Source organism: Lepus europaeus, chromosome 18 (genome assembly GCF_033115175.1).
Source record: "Lepus europaeus isolate LE1 chromosome 18, mLepTim1.pri, whole genome shotgun sequence".
Classification (NCBI taxonomy): domain Eukaryota; kingdom Metazoa; phylum Chordata; class Mammalia; order Lagomorpha; family Leporidae; genus Lepus; species Lepus europaeus.
The window spans coordinates 20,376,605-20,400,541 of NC_084844.1; the positions used below are offsets into that span (position 1 = coordinate 20,376,605).

At 53.1% G+C, this 23,937-nt stretch overlaps 1 protein-coding gene across 4 annotated transcripts in view; it reads left to right on the top strand.

Annotated features, from left to right (window-relative positions):
* Window positions 1-23,834, top strand: part of STAT3 (signal transducer and activator of transcription 3) — a 66,369-nt gene extending 42,535 nt beyond the window's left edge. The window contains exons 5-24 of one of the 4 annotated variants that reach the window (XM_062216019.1): window positions 4,250-4,345; window positions 4,513-4,594; window positions 4,794-4,888; window positions 5,058-5,209; window positions 8,603-8,761; window positions 8,908-9,000; window positions 9,937-9,996; window positions 10,755-10,784; window positions 10,884-10,977; window positions 11,151-11,198; window positions 13,820-13,903; window positions 14,551-14,649; window positions 14,738-14,873; window positions 16,192-16,244; window positions 16,467-16,561; window positions 16,672-16,811; window positions 17,291-17,503; window positions 20,482-20,524; window positions 20,805-20,917; window positions 21,733-23,834. In XM_062216019.1, the coding sequence (XP_062072003.1) occupies window positions 4,250-4,345; window positions 4,513-4,594; window positions 4,794-4,888; window positions 5,058-5,209; window positions 8,603-8,761; window positions 8,908-9,000; window positions 9,937-9,996; window positions 10,755-10,784; window positions 10,884-10,977; window positions 11,151-11,198; window positions 13,820-13,903; window positions 14,551-14,649; window positions 14,738-14,873; window positions 16,192-16,244; window positions 16,467-16,561; window positions 16,672-16,811; window positions 17,291-17,503; window positions 20,482-20,524; window positions 20,805-20,917; window positions 21,733-21,788 (1,941 nt within the window). In that variant the 3' untranslated portion in view covers window positions 21,789-23,834. The remainder of the gene's footprint in view (window positions 1-4,249; window positions 4,346-4,512; window positions 4,595-4,793; window positions 4,889-5,057; window positions 5,210-8,602; window positions 8,762-8,907; window positions 9,001-9,936; window positions 9,997-10,754; window positions 10,785-10,883; window positions 10,978-11,150; window positions 11,199-13,819; window positions 13,904-14,550; window positions 14,650-14,737; window positions 14,874-16,191; window positions 16,245-16,466; window positions 16,562-16,671; window positions 16,812-17,290; window positions 17,504-20,481; window positions 20,525-20,804; window positions 20,918-21,732) is intronic. The other 3 variants (XM_062216021.1, XM_062216020.1, XM_062216022.1) reach the window with 3 other exon arrangements.
* The last annotated feature ends 103 nt before the right edge of the window (window positions 23,835-23,937 follow it).

Genomic DNA, 23,937 nt, shown 5'->3' on the forward strand with positions numbered 1-23,937 from the left:
AAAAAAAAAAGATTTATTTATTTCTTTGAAAGACAGAGCTACAGAGAAGCAGAGGGAAGGAGGGAAGGACGGAGGGAGAGAGAGAGAGAGAGTTCTTCCATCTGCTGGTTCACTCCCCAGTTGGCTGCAATGACTGAAGCGGCACTAATCCAAAGCCAGAAGCCAGGAGCTTCTTCCGGGTCTCCCACACAGATGCAGGAGCCCAAGGACTTGGACCATCTTTCACTGCTTTCCCAGGCCACAGCAAAAAGCTGGATAGGAAGTGGAGTAGCCGGTGCCCATATGGGATCCCGGCACTGCAGGCGGAAACTTTACCTGCTATGCTACAGTGCTGGCCCCATAATACATTTTTAATTTAATTTTTATTCTATTTGAAAAGCAGAGATGGAGAGAAAGCTTCCATCGGCTGTTCATTCTCCAAGTGTCTGCAGCAGCTGGGGCTGGGACAGGCTGAATCTAGGAGCCTGAAACGCAATCCAAGTTTTTCACGTGGGTGGATGGACCCAAGTACTTGAGCCATCACCTGCTGCTTCCCAGGGTGCACATTAGTAGGAAATTGAACCTAGAAGTAGTGCCAGGACTTGAACCCAAGCACTCCAATATGAAATGTGGGCATTCCAAGCAGCAACTTAGCCACTAGACCAAACGCCTGCCCTGTCACTAGGTTTTCTGTTGTGGAAACTTCATGTTTTCGTCTTATTCTCCAAGACAAGAATATTTGGTTGAGGGGCCGGCACTGTGACATAGCAGGCTAAGCCTCTGCCTGCAGTGCTGGCATCCCATATAGGTGCTAGTTCATGTCCTGGCTGCTCCTCTTCCAATCCAGCTCCCTGCTATTGCCCTTGGAAACCAGTAGAAGGTGACCCAAGTGCTTGGGCCCCTGCACCCGTGTGGGAGACCCAGAAGAAGCTCCTGGCTCCTGGCTTCGGATTGGCCCAGCTCTGGCTATCGCAGCCATTTAGGGATTGAACCAGCGGATGGAAGACCTTTCTCTTTGTCTCTCCCTCTCTTTCTGATTCTACCTTTAAAATAAATAAAATCTTTAAAAAAAAAACCTGCTAGAAAAAAAGAATACTTGGTTGAGGGGCCAGTGTCATGGCGCAGCGGGTTAAGCTGCTACCTATGTTGCTGGCATCCTGTATGAATATCGGTTCAGGTCCCAGTGGCTCCATTTCAGATCCAGCTCTCTGTTCATGCGTCTGGGAAAGCAGTGGAAGACAGCCCCAGTTTTTGGGCCCTTGCCATCCATATGGGAGACCCAGATGGAGTTCCTGGCACCTGGCTTTTTCCTCATTGGGAAATGAACCAATGGATGGAAAATCTCTGTCACTCCATAGTTCAAATAAATAAATCTAAAAAAAAAAAAAAATCGGTTGAAATCGATTTGAATTGTGGCTCTAACTTTACCAAGGGAGAGCAGATATATCTCAAGATATATTTTTTTAAAGATTTGTTTATTTATTTGAAAGTCAGAGTTACACAAAGAGAGGAGAGGCAGAGAGAGAGAGAGAGGTCCTCCATCTGATGGTTCACTCCCCAGTGCCAGGAGCCAGGTCTTCTTCCAGGTCTCCCATGTGGGTGCAGGGGCCCAAGGACTTGGGCCACCTTCTACTGCTTTCCCAGGCCATAGCAGAGAGCTGGATTGGAAGTGGAGCAGCCGGGACTAGAACCGGCACCCATATGGGATGCTGGTGCTTCAGGCCAGGGCATTAACCCGCTGCGCCACAGTGCCAGCCCCTCAAGATACATTTTTTTTTTTAAAGATTTATTTATTTATTTTGAAAGTCACAGTAATAGAGAGAGAGGCATAGAGAGATCTTCCATCCTCTGGTTTACTCCCTAGATGGCCACAACAGCCAGTACTGGGCTGGGGGCCCAAACACTTGGGCCATCTTCTGCTGCTTTTCCTAGGCCATTAGCAGGGAAGTGGATTGGAAGTGACCAGGCAGAACATGAACAGGTGCCCATATGGGATGCTGGCTTTGCCGACAGCTGCTTTATCTGCTATCATGATGCCAGTCCCTCAGGGATATTTTTACTGCTCTAATCGAGGGTCTGAAAACAGTGACCATAGCTCAAATCTAATTGAGATATTTTGGAACCCATCCACATTCATCCGTGCATTGTCCATGGCTGCTTTCCTGATGCTGTAATGTGACTGGGTATTTGTGGTGGTGTCTGTGTGACCCAGCAAGGTAAAAGTGTTTACCTCCCAGATGAAAAGGTTGCAGCCCCTGACATAGAGCTGTAAGGAAGATACTCGCGGCCCCAGCCCAGGCCTCACTGTGTTTCCTCTGTTTTCATCATCTGGCATATTTTTAAATACCTGGTATGGGTAAACAACAAGCAATAGGAGGGTAGATGTAGCCCCTGCTCCTCAGGGCTCTCAGCTAGCTGGGATTATAGAGTCACAAACACTCAAAGCAAGAAAAGCACAGAGGAGGATGTGAGTCATTTTGTCTAAGGAAGTTGAAGACTTCGCAGGGGAGTGAACACTTCTGCACTTGATGGTGAAGGGATTCAGGTGTGCTTGGACAGCAGCACCCGCCAGGCCGAGCGATGGTGTGTGTCGGGGGAGGTACGGTGTGAAAACACGCTGTGTTGAGAGCAGCGTGGGTAGCAAGGGGCAGCTGAAGCCCAGAGAGGGGAAGATTACATTGTTCTGAGACTGTGTGAAGTGTCTTGGGTGCTGGGCCCAGATGTTTGCACCTGGAAGCAGGGAGGAGCCAATGAAGTTGCCCAAAAGGTGTTGGAGGCTGGTTTCTGTGGACAGTGACTGATCACATCTGTTTGCTCCCTTCAAGTACAGTACCAATGGGGAAATCGACATGGGAGTTGAATATAGGTTAAAATACCAGCTGTACTCTTAGTCAGAAAGCATGTTAGGTTGCCAGGAAAGCATGGCTTGAGCTGGTAACCACAGGGCCCTCTGGTGCCTGTCCCCTGAGTTGGATCTTGGGGTGGAAAGATTGGGTCTGCTAACAGCCGCTCCACATGGCACGTCAGAGACCATAGACTAACATTGAACATGGAGAGGGAGGCCTCTAGAACTGCTTCTAGGGGCCGGTGCTGTGGCATAGCTGGTAAAGCCACTGCCTGCAGTGTTGGCATCCCATATGGGCGCTGGTTCAGGTCCCGGCTGCTCTACTTCCAATCCAGCTCCTGCTGATGCAGCTGGAAAAGCAGCAAAAGATGGCCCAAGTGCTTGGGCTCCTGCGCCCATGTGGGAGACCTGGAAGAGGCTCCTGGCTCCTGGCTTTTGATCAGCCCAGCTCTGGCCATTGTGGCCAATTGGGGAGTAAACCAGTAGATGGAAGACCTCTCTCTCTCTCTCCCTGTCTCCTTCTCCCTCTCTTCAACTCTACCTTTCAAATAAATAAATAAATCTTTAAAAAAGAAGAAGAAGTGCTTTTAGAAACCAAGCCTCACTCCCATCCCAGGCGTGTCCCAGGACCACCAGCCTGAGAGGAGGGAGGCACCAGCTTACATGCTAACTTTTTGAAGATCTCTGTGCACACGGAGTCTTTGTCTTATTCTTAGCAATCAGATGAGTCACTCCCACTGAGGTGAGAATAAGTCTGGGTGGGGGTCACCTTCCCAAGACTTCTCAGAGGACCCCCAGGAAGGGAGAGAATGGCCGCCTCTGAAGCTGGCATGTTGGGCTCTCTTTTTGGGGACATCCAATAGCAGCAGATGAAGGATTCGTGTGCTCTCTCTCTCTGCATGTGTGTGTGTGTGTGTAACTCTGCCCCCCAAATAAATAAATAAAACTTTTAAAATTTTTTAATTGTGAATTTTTGATTTACCTACCTGTGTGAACTTTCAATGAAGGCAGGGATCATGCCGTAGTTCAACATGGAGTTTCCTGGTTCAGTACATGGAGTGGGTTTATACTATGACATGTCTGTAAAAAGCTAGCCACACAGGGGCTGGCCTTGTGGCACAGCAGGTGAGGCCACACTTGGGATGCTGCCATCCCATATCAGAGTGTGGTTTGAGTCTCGGCTGTGCTGCTTCTGATTCAGTTTCCTGCTGATGCACCTGGGAAGGCAGGAGAAGATGGTCCAGGTCCTTAGGTCTCTGTCACCTGTGTGGGACACCTGGATGACCTCTGTTTCCTTTCCTATCACAATGGCAGTGGCGTCTCGAGCCAAACAGAAGGAGGAGGTGGAGTGGGATGGCGACTGGACGAGGGCACTTTTCATTCTGTATGTCATGTCTTCACATGTATGTTACTCCTTTTGGGCAGCAAGGAGGCCAGGCCAACCACCCCACGGCTGCTGTGGTGACGGAGAAGCAGCAGATGCTGGAGCAGCACCTGCAGGATGTCCGCAAGAGAGTGCAGGTGAGCGAGTCCTGGGCGAGAAGCCTTCTCAGGGATGTGCGTGGGGGCCTGTGCATGCCCTTTTGGAGGTCTGGTTTCGGGTTAGTTCTGTGAAACTCTTTTCCTTCTCTGTAATGAAATCTCTTTTTTTACTTCTGTATTTTGCTTTTTTTTTTTTTTTTAAACAGGATCTAGAGCAGAAAATGAAAGTGGTAGAGAATCTGCAGGACGACTTTGATTTCAACTATAAAACCCTCAAGAGCCAAGGAGGCAAGTGACTGGCAGAAACGGCAAAGTGGCCTGTAGAAAATGGGGTTGTGCATCGAGTTCAAGGGTTTGTCTTGAGTCTGTGTTCAGAATTGACGGTAGGGCATGTGGTGCTGGGGCTCCTGGTGCTTACAGGACCTGGTTATTGAAGGGTAGAGCCTGCTCTCAGGCCATGGTCAAGGAGTTTTACCTCCGTCTGCAGACATGCAGGACCTGAATGGAAACAACCAGTCTGTGACGAGGCAGAAGATGCAGCAGCTGGAACAGATGCTCACCGCGCTGGACCAGATGCGGAGAGTAAGGGCCTCCGACAGCCTCCCCTGCTGTCTCGTGCACACGCAGCCTTTCGCCACCTCACAGCAGAACTCGCTGGCTTCTAATAAGTTCCTTCTCTGGAACTGACCAAAGAATGTGGTTAGAGATGAATGAGGAAATGTGTTCTGACTTTGTTTTGGTTTTCAACCAGAGCATTGTGAGCGAGCTGGCAGGGCTTTTGTCTGCAATGGAATACGTGCAGAAAACCCTCACGGACGAAGAGCTGGCTGACTGGAAGAGGCGGCAGCAGATCGCCTGCATCGGAGGCCCTCCCAACATCTGCCTAGACCGTCTAGAAAACTGGTAAGAGACGACAGGGACGCTTCCCCTTTCCTTCTAGAAAGCTCTGTTCAATGATGGTCCTAACTGCAGGCCCACAGAGTTGCTCTCACCTCTGAGCTGGGCCTTTTGCATACGCTAGTTTTGTCCAGTAGTGAAAGCTTTTACTGTGTTTGGACAAATTAAAAATGGTCCGAAAACTGCAAGCAAGCGAGCGAGCTCCCAACTGCTGTGTACTCCCCGGAGGCTGGCAGCAGCGGGGACTGGAGTGGGCTGGCGCCAGGAGCCAGGAGCTCAGTCCAGGTCTCCCCGGAGGCGGCAGGCATCCCATTAGTTGGACCTCCCCACTGCCTCTCAGGGTGTACACTGGCAGAAAACTGGAATTGGGAGCCCGAGCTGAGACCCAGACCCAGGCACTCTGATGTGGCACGTGGACATCCCAGCTGCTAGGCTAATGGCCACTGTGGCCGGCGCACCGCGCTGATCCAAAGCCAGGAGCCAGGTGCTTCTCCTGGTCTCCCAGGCGGGTGCAGGGCCCAAGGACTTGGGCCATCCTCCACTGCACTCCCGGGCCACAGCAGAGAGCTGGACTGGAAGAGGGGCTACTGGGACAGAATCCGGCGCCCCAACCGGGACTAGAACCCGGTGTGCCGGCGCTGCAGGTGGAGGATTAGCCTATTGAGCTGCGGCGCTGACCAATAGACCAAGTTTTTAAATTTAGTTACTTTAGTAGTCTAAAAAAACACTTGCTCTTTGTAGGGAAAATAGTTCACTTACAGAAAATTAATAAGGAGAGGAAAAATCCTTTAAAATCCAGTCATTCAAGAGGTACCAGTAGTTGCCACTTCAGTGACCATCACGTTGCCGTCTGTCATGGATAGTTTCAGACATGGACAGGGGTCTGTACGCTAGTTTTATGCTATATTCTGTGTATGTTCTCCTGTTACCTTTACTTCTAAGCATTTTTTGCAAGCTTAGATGAAAAGAATCTCGACACGAGAGGGAACTGATACAGAGAACATGAAACTGGAAATTTGAGATGACTCTCCAGGAGAACGCCTACCTCATATCCTCACCAGCCCCCCGAGTGTTGTTGTTTTGCTGAAAGCAGTTGTAAATGCTTCCTGATCCGGGAACCAAGAAGCTTGAGTTGTGGCAGTGGCAGAAAGGAAGTGCCCGGGGAGAGCCCAAGAGCTCAGAAGCCCGTGCAGTGGGGGCTGGTGTGTGGCACGGGGTTAACCACCCTCGGACACCTGCGTCCCGTGTTGCAGTGCTTGGCTCGAGTCCCAGCCACTCTGCTTCCCAGCCGTCTTCCTGCTAACGTGTGCCTGGGGAGGGTCGGTGGCTCCCTGCCACCCAGACTGAGTTCCAGGCTCCTGACTTCTGCCTCCTCCAGCCCTGGCTGTTGCAGGCGTTTGAGGAGTGTCCCAGAGGATGAAAGATCTCTCTCCATCTATCTCTCTCGCTCTGTCTCTCTGCCTTTCAAAGAAAGTGAAAATAACTAAATTAATTAATTAAAATAAAAAGAAAATCGGTGCAGTTATCCTTCCCCCTCATCCTTCTCTCTTTGAGGTCTTGTAGTCTTTATTAAACTAGTGGTAAATCATCAGAGACACTGATGTCTGTTCTTGGTTCTTTGTCTTCCTGTCTACTCATTTTTTCCATATGCTTGTTATATTTTTTTAAAAGTATTTTTTTAGAGATTTATTTATTTATTTGAAAGTCAGAGTTACACAGAGAGAGCAGAGGCAGAGAGAGAGGTCTTCATCTGCTGGTTCACTCCCCAATTGGCCCCAATAGCCGGAGCTGCGCTGATCCAAAGCCAGGAGCCTCCTCCTCCGGGTCTCCCACGCGGGTGCAAGAGCCCAAGGACTTGGGCCATCTTCTACTGCTTTCCAAGGCCACAGCAGAAAGCTGGATTGGAAAAGGAGCAGCCAGGACTAGAACCGGCACCCACATGGGATGCCAGCGCTTCAGGCTAGGGTGTTAACCTGTTGCACCACAGTGCTGGCTCCTAAAAATTATTTTAATTTTATTTATTTATTTGAGAGAGAAGAGTTACAGACAGAGGGAAAGACAGAAAGAGGTCTTCTGCTGGTTCACTCCCCAAATGGTTGCAATGACCAGAGCTAGGCCCAACTGAAGCTTGGAGTCAGGAGCCTCTCCTGGGTCTCCCACATGGGCGCAGGGGCCCAAGCATCCCAGGCCATTAGCAGAGAGCTGGATTGGAAGAGGACCAACCAGGACACAAATTGGCGCCCATATGGGAGGCTGGTTCCACAAGCGGAGGCCTAGCCCACTACGCCATAGCACTGGCCCCACTCTTTCCATTCTTGCCATAATGGTACATGGACAAGTTAAGATGAGGCAAGTGCATGCCGAGTTCCACATTTCATCACCCGACTATCTGGGCTGTAATGCTTGTGACTTTCCTGTGATGCCTCGTGATGGTGTGAGCTTTGACAGCACTCCTTCTCTGCTCAGCCCCCTCTGTGAAATTTGAAATTTTAGAAAGAGACTATTGAAAAAAAGCAGAAGGGTCAGTGTTGTAGAGCAGGGGGTTAAGCTGCTGTGTGTGAACCTGCCGTACTGTACTGGAGTGAGTTTGAGTCCCAGCTGCATTGCTTCCTGTCCGGCTTCCTGCCAGTGCACCTAGGAAGGCAGAAGATGATGGCCCAAGTGCTTGGACCCTGCCACACATGTGAGAGACCAGGGTGGAATTCTTGGCCCCTGGCTTTGGCCTGCCCCAAACCTGGCTATTACAACCATTTTGGGAGTGAATCAGCAGATGGAAGAGTGTTCTTTCTCTGTGTCTGTCCCTCTCTGTCAATCTGCTTTTCAAATAAATAAATAAATCTTTTTTAAAAAGTGGAATTAAGGGGCCAGCGCTGTGGCATGGTAGGCTAAGCTTCCACCTGCAGCATATGGGCACCGATTTGTATTCTGGCTGCTCCTCTTCCAACCCAGCTCTCTGCTGTAGTCTGGGAAAGCAGTAGAAGATGGCCCAAGTGCTTGGGCCCTTGCATCCACGTGGGAGACCCAGAAGGATCTCCGGCTCCTGGCTTCAGGTCAGCCCAGCTCTGGCTGTTGTGGCCATTTGGGCATAGAAAACCTTTCTTTCTGTCTCTCTCTCTCTCTTGTCTGTAGCTCTACCTCTCAAATAAATAAATAAAATATATATTTTTTAAAAAGTGGAATTAAACCCATCCTTTTCTTTATTCTGTGCCACTGAACTGAACACTTAAAATAGTTAAAATGATAAGTTTATGCTATATATATTTTACTACAATAAAAAATACTCCCCTTTCTTATTTTAGGGAAGTTCGTAGTGGTGGTGTTTGTATCTGTGCTGTTCCTTCCCCATCTACTCTCCTCTGTATACTCCAGTAACTGGTAGTTTTCTTACGCTGTTGGCAGGATAACCTCATTAGCAGAATCTCAGCTTCAGACCCGCCAACAAATCAAGAAACTGGAGGAACTGCAACAAAAAGTGTCCTACAAAGGGGACCCCATTGTGCAGCACCGGCCCATGCTGGAGGAGAGGATTGTAGAGCTGTTCAGAAACCTGATGAAAAGGTAACTTAGCATCCTTGTCCCTTTCCCCGTCTGACCGAGAAAACCAAACTGAAGCAAACAAAGCTCGTGTCCTGAAGTGGAAGGTGGGCGGGTGGAGCGTGGGTCCCTGGCCCGCCGGTGACGGGTGGCCTTCTCTGTCCTCGCAGCGCCTTTGTGGCGGAGCGGCAGCCCTGTATGCCCATGCACCCCGACCGGCCGCTGGTCATCAAGACTGGAGTCCAGTTCACCACGAAAGTCAGGTGGGCCCGTGCACGTTCTGCCGAGGGACGCTGAGGGCGAGAACACAGTTGGTGGGCAGTTGGCTGCTTCTTTCCAGGCGTCGCAGGCAGCAGTGCTGTGGGACTGGAAATTTGTTGGCGTAATCCACTTGCTCTTTGATTCTGATGGCAGAGGTGAAAGAGCAGTGATCTTTTTTGAGGCCTCCTGGGAGTATTCCAGTGCTTCCAGGCCTAGAGTCTTGGGACACAGCTTCTCCTCTGCCCTCCCAAAGGTGCACGTTGATGTCAGTTATTTTCTGTTCTTTTTTATTACTATTATTCCCCAATTTTTATTTATTTATTTGAAATGTGGAGAAGGAGAGGAAGATAGTTTCATCTACTGGTTCGCTCCCCAAATGCCCGCAGTAGCTGGAGCTGGGCCAGGTCAAAGCCAGGACCCAACTACTTGGTGGGATACAGGTGTCCCGAGCAGCAACTGAAGGGCTGTGCCAAATGCCAGTCCTGTCTTCTCTGATGATTTTCCAGGAGAGACGAAGGCTTAGTAATGTAAAAGCTGAGGACCCAGGCAGATGGGTTGTGGCCCACAGGGAGAGGTGGTGCTTTCACACTGGAATCAGAATAGGTGTGCTTGCTTTTTGCCCTTCCGCAGTGAAATGTCTCTCCCCAGAAACTTGATACGGTGTTGGGTTTCAGGTTTCTAGAAAGAACACCAGCTGCAGAGCCTGCATTCCTGTAACATTTGTCATTAAGTGGCTTTTATTACCCTTTTGTGGCCTTCTTTTTCTCAGCCTGCACGGGTGTTGCTCAGTCTAAGATCAAAGACGGCCGTGGGTGGAGGAGGAATTGGGATTGTGATTTATTTACCACTTAGATATGAAGGCTTGTGAAGTTTGCATTTCTTCAGCCAGACCTTATGGGGGCGCCTAATGGACTTTTTTTGATTGGATGTTTTAACAGATTGCTGGTCAAATTTCCTGAGTTGAATTATCAGCTTAAAATTAAAGTGTGCATCGACAAGTAAGTACCCCAATCTCGGTCTTTTTTCAGATAAAGGACAGAGAAATGAGAACTTTGGAGACTTTATCTGCATTCAGGGGTCTTTGTTTTATGAATAGAAGTTTGCGAAAGCCTCCCAGTGTGTCGTCAGTCATGTGCCTGAACAAAACCCCAAAGCTGGCAGCGCAGACTGAAGACTGCCATTTTGACCACCAACCCCTGCCTTTTCTTTGTTTCGTATTTTTAGTTGTATAAATGTAATTTACGCAATTTTATTGTGCACAGTTGAGAATATATAGAAAGAGTGGATTTTTAAAATTTGTTCCATCCTTTACCAGATAATGGAATACTTTTCAAAAAGTATTTCCAGTTTCATTTTATTTCTTTTTAAAGATCTGTTTGAAAGGCAGAGTTATGCAGAGGGTGAGACACAGAGATCTTCCATCCACTGGTTTACTCCCCCGTGGCTGCAGGAGCCTGGAACTCTGTCCTGGCCTCCCACGTGGGTGACAGCAGCCCAGGCACTCGGGGCATCTTAGCAGGGAGCTGGATCAGAGGGGAGCAGTGCTGGTATGTGATCCAGCGTCCCCAGCGGTGGCTTAACCTGCTGTGCCACAACGCTGGCCCCAGGATTTTGTGTTCCACACGTGAAATGATCCAGCTGAATAGTTTAAAGAAACTCGCAGGCACAGGAGTTCTCCCGTCAGTGAATAACGGGGTCAGAGCAGGCCTTGGGAGGAAGCCAGTCCCGCCTGGTTAACTGCCGTGTGTTCTTCCAGAGACTCCGGGGACGTGGCGGCTCTCCGAGGGTGAGTGCGGCCTGCAGGTGTCCTCCCGTTCTGTTCGACCTAACTTTGTCCTCTGGCCACTCGGTCACCTATGTGGTTGGCTTTTCTCCTGTGATTCAGATCCCGGAAGTTTAACATCCTGGGCACAAACACCAAAGTCATGAACATGGAAGAGTCCAACAATGGCAGCCTGTCTGCAGAGTTCAAGCACTTGGTACGGAGGGGCCTGAGCCGCCCTTCGCAGAGGGGGAGGGGCCTGAGCAGCCCTTCGCAGAGGGGGAGGGGCCTGCACTGGCCTTTGAAGAGGAGGGGGAGGGGCCTACAGTGCCTTTTGAAGAGGGGGGAGGGGCGGGGCTCCCACACAGACGGGCTTTACCTTTCTTACAGACCCTGCGGGAGCAAAGATGTGGCAACGGGGGTCGCGCCAATTGTGATGTAAGTCTTGCCAGGGGCAGAGAGAACAAGCCCTCGTAGCAGCCAGAGACTTCCACCCGTGCTTTCAGCTGTAGGCACTCGGAAGAGGGACGGTGGGCCACGGGGTGCGGCGGCTCGGCTGTGCCAGTTGTGCTCGGGCTGCAGGCCTTTCCCAGCGGAGTTGCCGCTTCTGGGAGCGTGGGGGCGGAAAGCCCGAGCTGAGCCCCACCTGGGCTGGGGCTCTGCAGAATCCCCTTCCAGCTGCTGCCAGCTGTCTGCGCGTCAGCGACCGGTTTTTCTCACTGAGGATGGGAGAGAGGGTGTGAACCTCACACGTCGATCAGAGTTAAAATTAGAAAAGAGAAGAGCACAACCTGTTCTGTTCTCTCCCCTCTGATTTACTTCTGCCTGCCATTGATCCAGACTATTGGATTCTTGATGTCAGCAGTACACTTTTTAAAAATTAGGTAAACAGCGCTAAAAACTAGTTTGTAGTCTTTTTTTTTTTTTTTTTTTTTGACAGGCAGAGTGGACAGTGAGAAAGAGAGAGAGAAAGGTCTTCCTTTTTCTGTTGGTTCACCCTCCAATGGCCACCACGGCCAGTGTGCTGCGGCCAGCGCACCGCGCTGATCCGAAAGCAGGAGCCAGGTGCTTCTCCTGGTCTCCCATGGGGTGCAGGGCCCAAGCACTTGGGCCATCCTCCACTGCACTCCCGGGCCACAACAGAGAGCTGGCCCGGAAGAGGGGCAACCGGGACAGAATCCGGCGCCCCGACCGGGACTAGAACCCGGTATGCTGACGCCGCAAGGTGGAGAATTAGCCTATTGAGTCGTGGCGCCAGCCTGTAGTCATTTTTAAAACTTAGAGTATCTTGTGCTTTTTCTGATGTTTGTCCACTAAGCCGTTCTTTTTTTTTTTTTTTTTTAAAGATTTATTTATTTTACTTGAAAGTCAGAATTAACAGAAGGAGAGGCAGAGAGAGAGAGAGGTCTTCCATCCACTGGTTCACTCCCCAGTTGGCCGAAATGGCCCAGGCTGCGCTGATCTTCTGAAGCCAGGAGCCAGGAGCTTCTTCCAGGTCTCCCATGTGGGTACAGGGGCCCAAGGACTTGGGCCATCCTCCACTGCTTTCCCAGGCCATAGCAGAGAGCTGGATCAGAAGTAGAGCAGCCAGACTTGAACCAGCACCCAGATGGGATGTTGGCACTGCAGGCGGCAGCTTTACCGGCTACTCTACAGCGCTGGCCCCCACTAAGCCATTCTTAATGTCTGTGGCATATTTATTTAGCAAAAGCAGAATGTAAAATAATTTGAGTAATGTAATAGTATGTTTGCTTAGAAATATGTGATTATGCCGGCGCTGTGGCTTAACAGGCTAATCCTCCGCCTTGCGGCGCCGGCACACCAGGTTCTAGTCCCGGTCGGGGCACCGGATTCTGTCCCAGTTGCCCCTCTTCCAGGCCAGCTCTCTGCTGTGGCCAGGGAGTGCAGTGGAGGATGGCCCAAGTGCTTGGGCCCTGCACCCCATGGGAGACCAGGAGAAGCACCTGGCTCCTGCCATCGGATCAGCGCGGTGCGCCGGCCGCAGTGCGCCTACCGCGGCGGCCATTGGAGGGTGAACCAACGGCAAAAAGGAAGACCTTTCTCTCTATCTCCCTCTACTGTCCACTCTGCCTGTCAAAAATTAAAAAAAAAAAAATATGTGATTATGTGTGTATGTAACATTCTAGAGAAATGTACACCAAATGGTACTTATATGTCAGCGTTGCTGAATGAGACTGCCCTGCACCATCTCTGTGGTTATTTGCCTTTTAGACAAAGTGTCTTACTTTTACAATCAGAAAAAGCATATTTTTAACATGGATTAGAATTCTTTTGCTGAGAATTCATTAGTGTTCTTGTTGCAAAAATGTTGCTGCAGTATTGACGGGAGTAGCCAGTCTCCCAGTCTCTGTGGGGATAGCTGTACGGCAGCAGTGCAGATCCTGAGATGGCACAGTAGAGAACTCCTTGCCCAGGGGTACCTCAAAGCCTCGGCTGCCTGCCTGTGGGCTCTGAACGTGACCCAGACGAACGGCCATCAGCACTGCACTCACACACGCTGTGGGATACGGTCACACGGTGGAAAACTGCTCAGCCTGAACAGGGGTGAGCTGTAGATGCACACAGCCACAGGGACCCCTTAGTGGGTGAGCTGAGTCACAGAACACACAGGGTAGGACCCCACGTGTACAGGGCTCCCAGACACCTCAACGCAAGCTCACAGACGCTGTCTAGGGAAACGGATAGAAACACTAAGAACAGCTAGGACGACAGCCGTTACTTCCGAGGGAGGAGGGACAGGCCCGCGGAGAATCTCAGGGACTGTGGTCTCTTCCTGAAGGGGGTGGTGGGCGCACAGGTGCTCACGGTTTTGTTATTCTTTGTGCCGTACACGTTTTATAAATAACCGTCGGATCTGTGTGATACCAGAACCAAAACAGTGCGAAGTCGGGTCCCGCTGTTAGCGTTGAGGAGGGTGTTCATGCTGATCGGGTCCCAGGCCTTCTGTGTGTGACCACCCGGCGCCTTGCCCAGCTCCAAGTCGTGAGGCTGGGACTCTGCCCTCAGCAGGACACAGGGTGCACTTGTTGTTCCTGCAGGCCTCCCTGATTGTGACAGAGGAGCTGCACCTGATCACCTTTGAGACTGAGGTGTACCACCAAGGCCTCAAGATCGACCTGGAGGTGAGCCGCACGCTGTGCAGGGCTGGCTCGGGACAGAGCCCCGCCGTGGGGTCGTGACCAGCTGAGCTGCACGCTGTGCAGGGCTGGCTCGGGACAGAGCCCCGCCGTGGGGTCGTGACCAGCTGAGCCGCAGTGGTCGCCGTTGGCGAAGCGCCCTGCTGGGGGTTCGGTTCTCTAAAACATTCTTGGTGGCCCGCTTGAGCATGGCGTCCTGAGAGCTCAGGCTACGCGCACACACTTGATAGGGGAGGTCCCAGTGTGCAGAGGAACACGGCAGAGGCCTGGAAAGCAGGAATCCCCGTCTGTGGTTCCTCCCACCTCACTGTTTTGTGGGAAGAGGCGGCTTTACTTTTTGGAGAATGCCTTCCAGTGTAAATGGGGACTTGGTGGCCTGTGAGCCGGGGCTGACTTCCGAGCTTCTGGGTGTGTGCAGACGGCAGCCTGCGTCCCGAGGCCTTGCTCAGCATTCTGTCCCCTTGGAGTGTTGTGCTGACTCGGCGCCGCGCCCCGCCCCACCAGAGCGGGCAGCAGATGTGCCTCCTGGTGCATCCTTGTATTCCAAAGCCTGCCTGTGAGGAGGGGGTGCAGCCTCTGGAAGCTGTGGCAGCCCCAGTGGCCCCCCCAACTCCTTGCTCCGCTTTGTACAGACCCACTCTCTGCCTGTGGTGGTGATCTCCAACATCTGCCAGATGCCGAACGCCTGGGCGTCCATCCTGTGGTACAACATGCTGACCAACAACCCCAAGGTCAGTGCCCGGGACTTGCCGGTAAGGACCCAGTGCCGGTCACGGGCACCACGCTCTCGTCTGAACGGCGACTGCGTTGTCTTCACAGAACGTGAACTTCTTCACCAAGCCCCCGATCGGGACCTGGGATCAAGTGGCCGAGGTGCTGAGCTGGCAGTTCTCCTCCACCACGAAGCGGGGGCTGAGCATCGAGCAGCTGACCACGCTGGCTGAGAAACTCCTAGGTTGGCTTTCCGCAATTCTTCCCCTGCCCTCCTCAGAAGAGGAATGGGGCCCTGAGCAAGGCACTGTGCTGGCTCTGTGAGGTTGGGCCTCAGGGTGCAGGGACGTGTGCGTCCTGCCGCTCGCTTCTATGAGGTGCGAGGGAGATTTTTCTGTTTTCTCCTCTGGTTGCTGTCTTTCCTGCCTTTTGAGGATAATACTTTGTCCAACCTTAGAAGATTTTTAAAAAAAAATTTTTTTGACAGGCAGAGTGGACAGTGAGAGACAGACAGAGAGAAAGGTCTTCCTTTGCCGTTGGTTCACCCTCCAATGGCTGCCACGGCCAGCGCGCTGCGGCCGGTGCACCGCGCTGATCCGATGGCAGGAGCCAGGTGCTTATCCTGGTCTCCCATGGGGTGCAGGGCCCAAGCACTTGGACCATCCTCCACTGCCTTCCCGGGCCATAGCAGAGAGCTGGCCTGGAAGAGGGGCAACCAGGACAGAATCTGGCGCCCCGACTGGGACTAGAACCCGGTGTGCTGGCGCCGCAAGGCAGAGGATTAGCCTATTGAGCCACGGCGCTGGCCAGAAGATTTTTTTAAAATAAATTTTTAAAACATTTATTTCATTTGAAAGGCACAGAGGGATCGAGATCTTCTGTCCACCGGGTCACTCCCCAAATGCCCACAATAGCCATGGCGGGGCCAGGCCAAGGCCAGGCACTCAGAACTCAGTCTGTGTTTCCCACATAGGTGGCAGGGACCCAAGTACTTGAACCATTTCCTGCTCCCTGCCAGGGTGTGTGCAAGCAGGAAGCTGGATCAGAAGCAGAGTAACTGGTACTTGAACTTGGCACTCTGATAATGGGGTGCAGGTGGTGACTCTACCACTACACCGAGTGCCTGCCCCATCCTTTTAGGATATTTAAATGTGTTTCTCAGAAGGTGGTGCTAAAGACCTAGTGTTTTCTGTCCATTTCTTTGATAAACTGTAGCCTCGTTTGAGGTTTTTCTCCCCTGGAAAAAGTTTCTGGAATGCTCTATGTGTCACCTGGACTATGGCTAACTTTGGTGCTGCCACCAACTCTGTCAGCTTGATGGTGTGTGCTGCTGCTCCCCGTCATCCGCCACCTCTGCCCAGCTGCACAGCAGCCCTGGAGGGCCAAGGGATGGGAGAGGGTGTGCGCATGTGCGTGTGCGCGTGGACATGAATGGCAGTGGCAGCCTGCAGACACGTGAAAGCCAGTAGCTCTGTGGCCCGTTACGGGACAGGTGTGTGTGCTAAGAAGTAAGGTGTCGATTCAGAGCTGAACATTTGCTACTTTCTTCTTTGTTCCTTCAGGACCTGGTGTGAACTATTCAGGGTGTCAGATCACATGGGCTAAATTTTGCAAAGTAAGTCACTGTTTTATTCCTTGTCTCTTGGGAGTGAGCGTGGGAGCGCGTCCCTAAAAGATGGGCATAGTGCTTGCTGGGCCTGAAGGCTTCTGGTCCAGTGGCTTCTAGGACCTCTTTGAGGGCAGGGGGCCTAAGGAGGTCTTTTTGGGCGGTGCCCTGTGCCCCAGGGAGAAAAGCCTGGGATGGCGATGGACTTGATTTCCCCATTATTTTCTTCAGGAAAACATGGCTGGCAAGGGCTTTTCCTTCTGGGTCTGGCTGGACAACATCATTGACCTTGTGAAAAAGTATATCCTGGCCCTTTGGAATGAAGGGTAGGTTGAGCAGAGAGCGCCCGGGGTAGCCAAGTCACCTGCCTCAGCCCCGAGGGACGGGGACCAATGGCCTGGAGCCCCAGCAGTGCTGTTCTCCTCTCTGGCTCCAGGTACATAATGGGCTTTATCAGCAAGGAGAGGGAGCGGGCCATCCTGAGCACCAAGCCCCCAGGCACCTTCCTCCTGAGATTCAGCGAAAGCAGCAAAGAGGGAGGTGTCACCTTCACCTGGGTGGAGAAGGACATCAGTGGTAAGTGAGCTCTGCTGCTCCCTCGCGGCCGGGCTAGTTCTGAGCACCTGCTGCCCTCTGGCGGGCAGAGATGGCCTCACACTCCTCTGCCTCACTCAGACGAGAGCAGCAGATGGGTGCGGCCACCTTTGAATTCCTGCGTCTGAAAGATTGACTTGCCCGTCTGTTTTGCTTGTTCCAGTGAACGGTGTTTTCCAAGAAATTTGCAGTTGAAATTTTTTATTTTTCATCCTCTTCCGTACCTACCCTCGCTAACACATCTTACTCCAGTCTGTCACCTATGGCCAAAACGATTGTCTCTATCATAGTCATCCTGGCCCTTTGCACAGTGCCAGGCCACAGGGAGGGGTATTCAGGGGCGCAGGCGCTGGCCTGCCATAGGTCTGTCCCCACCAAGGAGACACGCCTGGGGGGAGTATGCTGTGGGAGTACGCCTAGCCGCGGGTGCCAGCACCTCTCCTTCCCACCTCGTGTGACAGGGAAGACCCAGATCCAGTCGGTGGAGCCGTACACCAAGCAGCAGCTGAACAACATGTCGTTTGCTGAGATCATCATGGGCTATAAGATCATGGACGCCACCAACATCCTGGTGTCTCCACTCGTCTATCTCTACCCCGACATTCCTAAGGAGGAGGCGTTCGGAAAGTACTGTCGGCCGGAGAGCCAGGAGCACCCTGAAGCTGACCCAGGTAGTTGTTGATTTTCCACGTTCCCGGCCGTGGGTTCTTGGGAGGAGCTGGAGGTTGCGGGGTCCTTGGCAGAATAACCAGGGAGACCCTCATTCTCCTCCTGAGGAGGAGCTCACCGGGCGCTGCTGGCCGTGGCCGATGTGATGTGAGAGAAGAGTGGAGTCCGGGTGCCAGCCCCTGCCCCACAGGGAGCACCCCAGTCTGAATGGGGAGATAGGTCACCCCTGCCCACAAAACGTGTCCAAAACCGATCAGTGTGAGGGCGGATGCCCAGCTAGCACTGTGCCTCCTGCGTTGGGGGTGTCAGCAGGGCCGTGGTGGGGACCTGAGCCCCGCAAAGCACAGAAGCAGTGGCAGGAGGGCTGCAAAGCTTCCTGGACGGGCCTGGCGGTGCCGGAGCAGGGAGCACCGCGGAGGAGGGCTCGCGGGGTGAAGGCAGCCGGTGCGAGGAGTGTGGGATTCGCATGGATGCGCGGCTATTGAAAATCAGAGTTTTTAAAGATTTATTTATTTGAAAGACAGTGACAGAGGGAGAGGAAGAGAAAGAGAGGTCTTCCATCTGTTGGCTCACTTCCCAAGTGGCTGTAATGGTCAGGACTAAGCCAGGCCACAGTTGGGAGTCTGGAACTCCATCCAGGTCTCCCACGGGGTGGCAGGGGCTCAGTACTGGGGCCGTCCTCTGTGGCATTTTTAGCAAGAGCATTTTTGTTTATATAAGATTTACACAAATTATTTTACATTACACCTGTGGCCCCTGGGTCCTTGGTGTGAACCGTGGGTAGGCGGAGCCCTCCTGTCTGCACCCATCGCACGCTCGCTGCTCCGACTCTGGCTGGCTGTCCCGCACCTGTCCTGAGGAGCAGCCTCTGGCTTGCATTCTTCTTTCCCTTTTCTAAAATTGAATTTCTCCTTCCTTCCTTCTTTGAGAGACAGAGTGCTCCCATCTGTTGATTCACTCCCCAGATACCTGCAGTGGCTGCAGCTGGGACCTTAGCAAAGTCTCACGCGTGGGTGCAGGAGCCCAGTTACCTGAGCCATCACTGCCGCCTCCCGGGTCTGCGTTAGCAGGAAGTCAGAGTCAGAGCCCGGACTCGAAGCCTGTTCCGCCGTGTGGGACGCAGGCGTGTCAGCCGGCACCATCTTAACCATTAGGCTAAGCGAACACCTGTCCCCGAGTCTTTGTGTTTATTTGGCTTTTCTCACTCATGGAGCCAGCAGTGGGCTCTTTAATGCGCTCCTTTGGAGCTGGTTACCCCTACATGTGTAGTTTATGTAAAAAACAAACTGGTTTTGTCCAGATCTCACACACTTTTTCATAGGCGCTCCCTCCGAGGGACTTCTGGGGGCGGGGAAGAGGGGGTTTGAGCTCACTGACGGTTGGCTTTCCCTTTGTTCTGGTGTGGAGTTTGGCTTGGCAGTGGAGGGTTTAACTCTGACTTCCTGTCTCTGCTTATCTCTCTCCCCACCTTGCGCTTCAGTTGGGAGTCGGGTCTATCAGCCCCTCTCACGCTCCCTTTGTTCCTTCTCGCACTGCCCTTTGCCCAAGCGCCGGGCCTGTGCACTAAGGTCGGCTGCAGGATCCCAGCTGCGGGTCTGGGGCCGTGTCTCCCTTCCCAGGGTGCACCGAGGGCCTTGCCGTGAGCGTTGCCGTTGGGCGGAGGAGGGGGGCCTGCACGCATGTTACGTGTGAGAGTCTCAGAGACGGGTCTTCTCCCGGCCCTTTCTCCTCCCTTTCCACCGCGGGCCCACACGGTGTCCCCTCGGCTGGAGGGAGGGATTCTGAGCCACTCGGAAATACTCCAGCCTTGTGCGGCGCCCCCGAGGCTGCCGCTCATCCTTGCGTCTGCTGTCCCTTCTCAGCTGTCTGGATCGAGGGAGTTAAACCCCTTTCTGTCTAGGGCGTCAGCTCCCCTCAGGCCTGCTCTGTAAGACCCCAGAACCTGCTTACCCTCTGCCATCCTCTATGGAGTGTTCAGTTCTTGAGCCAAAATGAACGCGAGTGGCCGCCTTGCAGGCCTCTCAGAGCGGCCTCTGCGCCTGGTCCCTGTTTCCCTGAGCCGCTCTGTGAGCCCCCCTCGTGAGCCCCCTGCTTTATGACTCCTTCTCTTGCCCACCCATCGCGTCCTGTGCTTCCTAGCTGCTTTACCCTCCGCCCCTCCCCAGAGTTCACGCCGCATAGGCATTCAGCATCCATGATTCGGTTATTCCAGTCCTCACTTTTTAAACTATAGAACAAGCACCATCAATGACAGGGGCCACAGGTAGTCAGCGCCTCTCTCTTCCCCTCTTATTTTATGCTTGAGAGAGAGAGAGAGAGAGAGAGAGAGAGAGAGACTCCGTTGTCCTGGGTCTCTTAGCCACTGGAGACGAGCCTAGGCCTCGCCCGCTGTTTGCTGGCTGAGCCAGTTGCACCAGAAGACCTCTCTTCTGAATAGGGAAGCTGCTGTTTGAGATGGATTTATGCAGCTGGGAAGTTCGCAGTGCCCTCCTCCAGCGTGTGGGCGAGGCAGGCTGACGCTGATGGGGACAGGGGAACGCCCTTGGCTTTGGGGCCACAGGCACCTGCCGACTCTGTTCCTTTGAAGACCTGGTAATCCTGGTCTTGGATGCCGTGCAGAGACCACACATAGGCTTGGTCCCTGGGTGCAGAGCAGTTATCTAAGAGATACTACCGGGCCAGAGTAGCATCCCCAGACCAGGTGGAGGTGGTTAACTGTTCACACAACCTAGGGAAGGAGTGAACACCAGGTCGGCATTAGTGTAGGCCCGGGCGGGACAAGCGCATGCTGGAAAGTGCGTGCAGCTCAGGAAGGCTTTGTGGAAGTATTGAACTTGAGAGCTGCCCGGACTGAGCGCATCACGTGGCCCAGGGCCCGGGAGGGCGGCGGGAGGGGCAGGAGGTTTCCTGGTGGGAGATGGCCCCTTCCCGCCCTGCACTCCCAGTGAGGTCACGCCCAGTAAGCCCAGCTTTCTTCTTGCAGGTGCTGCCCCGTACCTGAAGACCAAGTTTATCTGTGTGACACCGTAAGTGGCTTACCCTCTTGATTTTGCGTTTCTTTCTAATGTCCTCAGTTACCTCCCAGGAGTAGGATGCCAGGTGAGAGGTGTTCTGTGAAGGGTGGATGCTCCTGGGCTACGTGCAGGACTCAAAGTGACCTTGTGTGTTGAAAAAGCTTGAGCTTTATTTTTCTGTTGGAGACCAGAGTTTGATGGCTTGTGTGTGTGTGTTTTGTTTTTTTTTTTTCCTCCATTGTGTCTTGTCAACCCGGCCCTTTCCCCTCCTGCCGCTCCCCGTTTCCTACAGAACGACCTGCAGCAATACCATTGACCTGCCGATGTCCCCCCGCACTTTAGATTCATTGATGCAGTTTGGAAATAATGGTGACGGTGCTGAGCCCTCAGCAGGAGGGCAGTTTGGTGAGTATCGGGAGCTGCCCAGGCTGCGCCCCGTGGCAGAAGTCAGCCCCCACACCCGCCCACTCACCCATCACCTGTGCTGGCAGGAGGAAGTTCCGGGGCAGCGCTCTCACATTTCTTAGTGGCCGTGTTAAAAATAGGAAAAAGAAACAGGTGCAGCTAACTCTTTACGATGTATTTACTCAGTATATCCAACTTCCTGTCACCTCAGCGTGTAAGAAACTGATCTTTCTCCATTCTTTTTTTTTTTTTAAGGGTTTATTTTTGTTTGAAAGGCAGAGTTACAGAGACAGGGAAAAACAGAGAGAGCTCGTCCAGATGTCCACACTGCTAGGGCGGGCCAGGTCGAAGCCAGGAGCCTGGGACTCCCTCAGGTTTCCCACGTGGATGGCAGGGACTTGAGTACTTGGACCCTCCTCTGCTTTGTCGGAGCATTAGCAGGGAGCTAGAATGGAAGTGGAGCAGCCGGGGCTTGAACCTGCACCCATACGGCATGCTGGGGTTCCAGGTGGTGGCTTAACCCAGAGTGCCACGGCACCGGCCCCTTCACTGTTCAAAGTCGGACCTAGCCGTGGTGCGGGAGCCCCGTGTTAGACTGGGCAGCCTTCCATCTACACTCGGGGTTCAGGTGCGGAGGAGACAGGGCCCTGAGAGCAGGGGAGCGCGTCTGGCTTTTCTGACCCTACCTCGGCAGGAAGAGGCTTGGCAGCTGCGGGGGCCAAGAGCCCGGTCCTCCGGTCGTCGGAGGGGTTGGGGGTGTGGCTGCGAGCTGCAGGGGCGGGCGGCTGACCCCGCGTCCCTGTGTGTCCCTGCAGAGTCCCTCACGTTTGACATGGAGTTGACCTCGGAGTGCGCTACCTCCCCCATGTGAGGAGCTGGGAGCGGAAGCTGCAGAGCTGACAGGCACCTCCCCGTGGTCCACCGCCCCTCGAGCAGCCCAGCCCCCGACCGCCTGAAACTCCTAACCTTGTGGTTCCAGATTTTTTTTAAAATCTCCTACTTCTGCTATCTCTGAGCAATCTGGGCACTTTTTTAAAATAGAGAAATGCGTGGATGTGGGTGATACGCTTTTATCTAGATGCAAATACGAATTGCGCTCTGAGGCCGTGGCAGGGGATGTGGAAGTGGGCTGCCGGCGGGAGAGAGGAAGCGTCTGCGTCGGCTCGTCCCTGCCCTCCTTCGCCGCCGCCGCCAGACAAGTGCCTCCTGCGCCCGCAGCGCCTGCCCACTCCTGCGAGCTCGCGCCCAGGCCGTCTGTAGCTGTGCACTCCTGGCCTTGCACTTTTAACCTTGCTAGTGTCCAAATAGAAGACAGGACTGTCTAAGCCCCTAGGTTTCCTTCTAAATTAAAGAATGAGAATTAAAGGGGAAAAACAACAACAAACCAAAAAAAAAAAAAAAAAAAACCACAAATACTGTCTCAGCAGCGTAGCCTTTTCTGTATTTAAGAAAACAAAACTCAGCAGCCTCCTTGGTGCTCTAAGCATTCGGTTTCTTAGGCTGATAATTTATGAAATGGGCTTCAGATCAGACCCTTGACGGACGTTTGAAGCTGTGGCTTGGCCTTTGGTTTCAACATAAGAAGGTTTAAGGAGAACCTGCCCATTTTAGACTTTTTTTTATAAACAGATTTTTATTTTCCTCTGTAATGGTGGCCTTTTGGTGGGCAAGCCTGGGCAGAGGGTGTGAGACCTGCACCCCTCTCTCCCTGGACTGACATCCCACTCCGGAGCCTTGGTGTTGCTCCGGGTGCCTTTGTGGGGCTGGGATAGCCTGGCTTCCCCTCCACGGCCCACCTGGCCCACCGGGGCCACCACCTCCTGGGTCCGAGGTCCTTTGTCCTGTTTGCTCTGGGAGCCCTGCTGTTGGGACCTCACAGGAGCAGAGGGAGTGGGGTTGCAGGTCGGACGTGACTCAGGCTGTGGGGCCCTAGCCAAGTGTCTGGTTGAGCTCAGGGAATACGGTTCTCGCCCCGGTTTCTCGGTGACTTCCAGCAGCACCTGCAATGCCGTCTCCCCTTGGCTAACACAGGGCAAAGGCCTCCTGGTGATGGACGCACAGTCTGCCCTCATATGAGGGCCTCCCCAAGGCTAGTGGTGACTCACAGGTGAAGCCGGGCAGCCAGAGTGCCTGCACCTGTTACGGCCTCCATGCGGGCCCTGAAGCAGGCGGCTGGCCTCTGCTGTGCTTTCTGGACCACTCAGTGGCGTGCTCAGAGGGCCTTCCCTGACCCAGAGGCATGGCCTGATTTGGTGACTCAAAACTGCCTTGCCTCGGTTGATCAGAGCTCCTATGGAATTCTGTCTGTTGGACCCAGTTTTGCTATAGTTTCTGAATTAAAGGGTGAGGACCTTCTCTCCAAGATGAGTGGGGCTTGCCGCTGGGCATCCCTGTCCTCCTGCCTGGGGGAGGGGGGCTGATTCATAGTCCCAAGCTCCCCCTTCCGCAGCAACACTTCTCGTACATAATAAGCTTAACGCCGACCCCCAGAGACTGTTGAGAAAGGTGGGGCTCGGGCTCACGCTAGGTCCTGGGGACCTAGGGCATGCGTCTGGGCTTCACTGTCAAGTTCATGGCCCTAGGTAGCATGCGTATCTGGGCTAACTCTGATTGTAGCAGAAGTTCTGAGAGGAGCTGGGCCGTGCCCCGGCCCCTCCCTTAAAGAACAGAGTCCCCAGGCCCTGGCCGCTCTCTCCACTGCCCCTGCCCTTGCCCCGCCCCGCCGAGGGATTCCCGTGGAGCGCTTAACCTACCTACCACAGTGGTTTGTAAGCTGCTGTCCTGGCCACTGCATTCAAATTCCAGTGTATACTTCATAGTGTAAAAATTTATATTATTGTGGGTTTTTTGTTTTTGGTTTTTTTGTATATTGCTGTATCTACTTTAACTTCCAGAAATAAAAGTTATATAGGAACAACCTGAGAGCCTGGCAGTGCTGTCTGTGGCAGGCCCCCCCTCACGGCTCGGGGGCGAGTGGAGGAACCAGGGGTCACGGGGGTCACAGCCTGGCCTGGTGACAA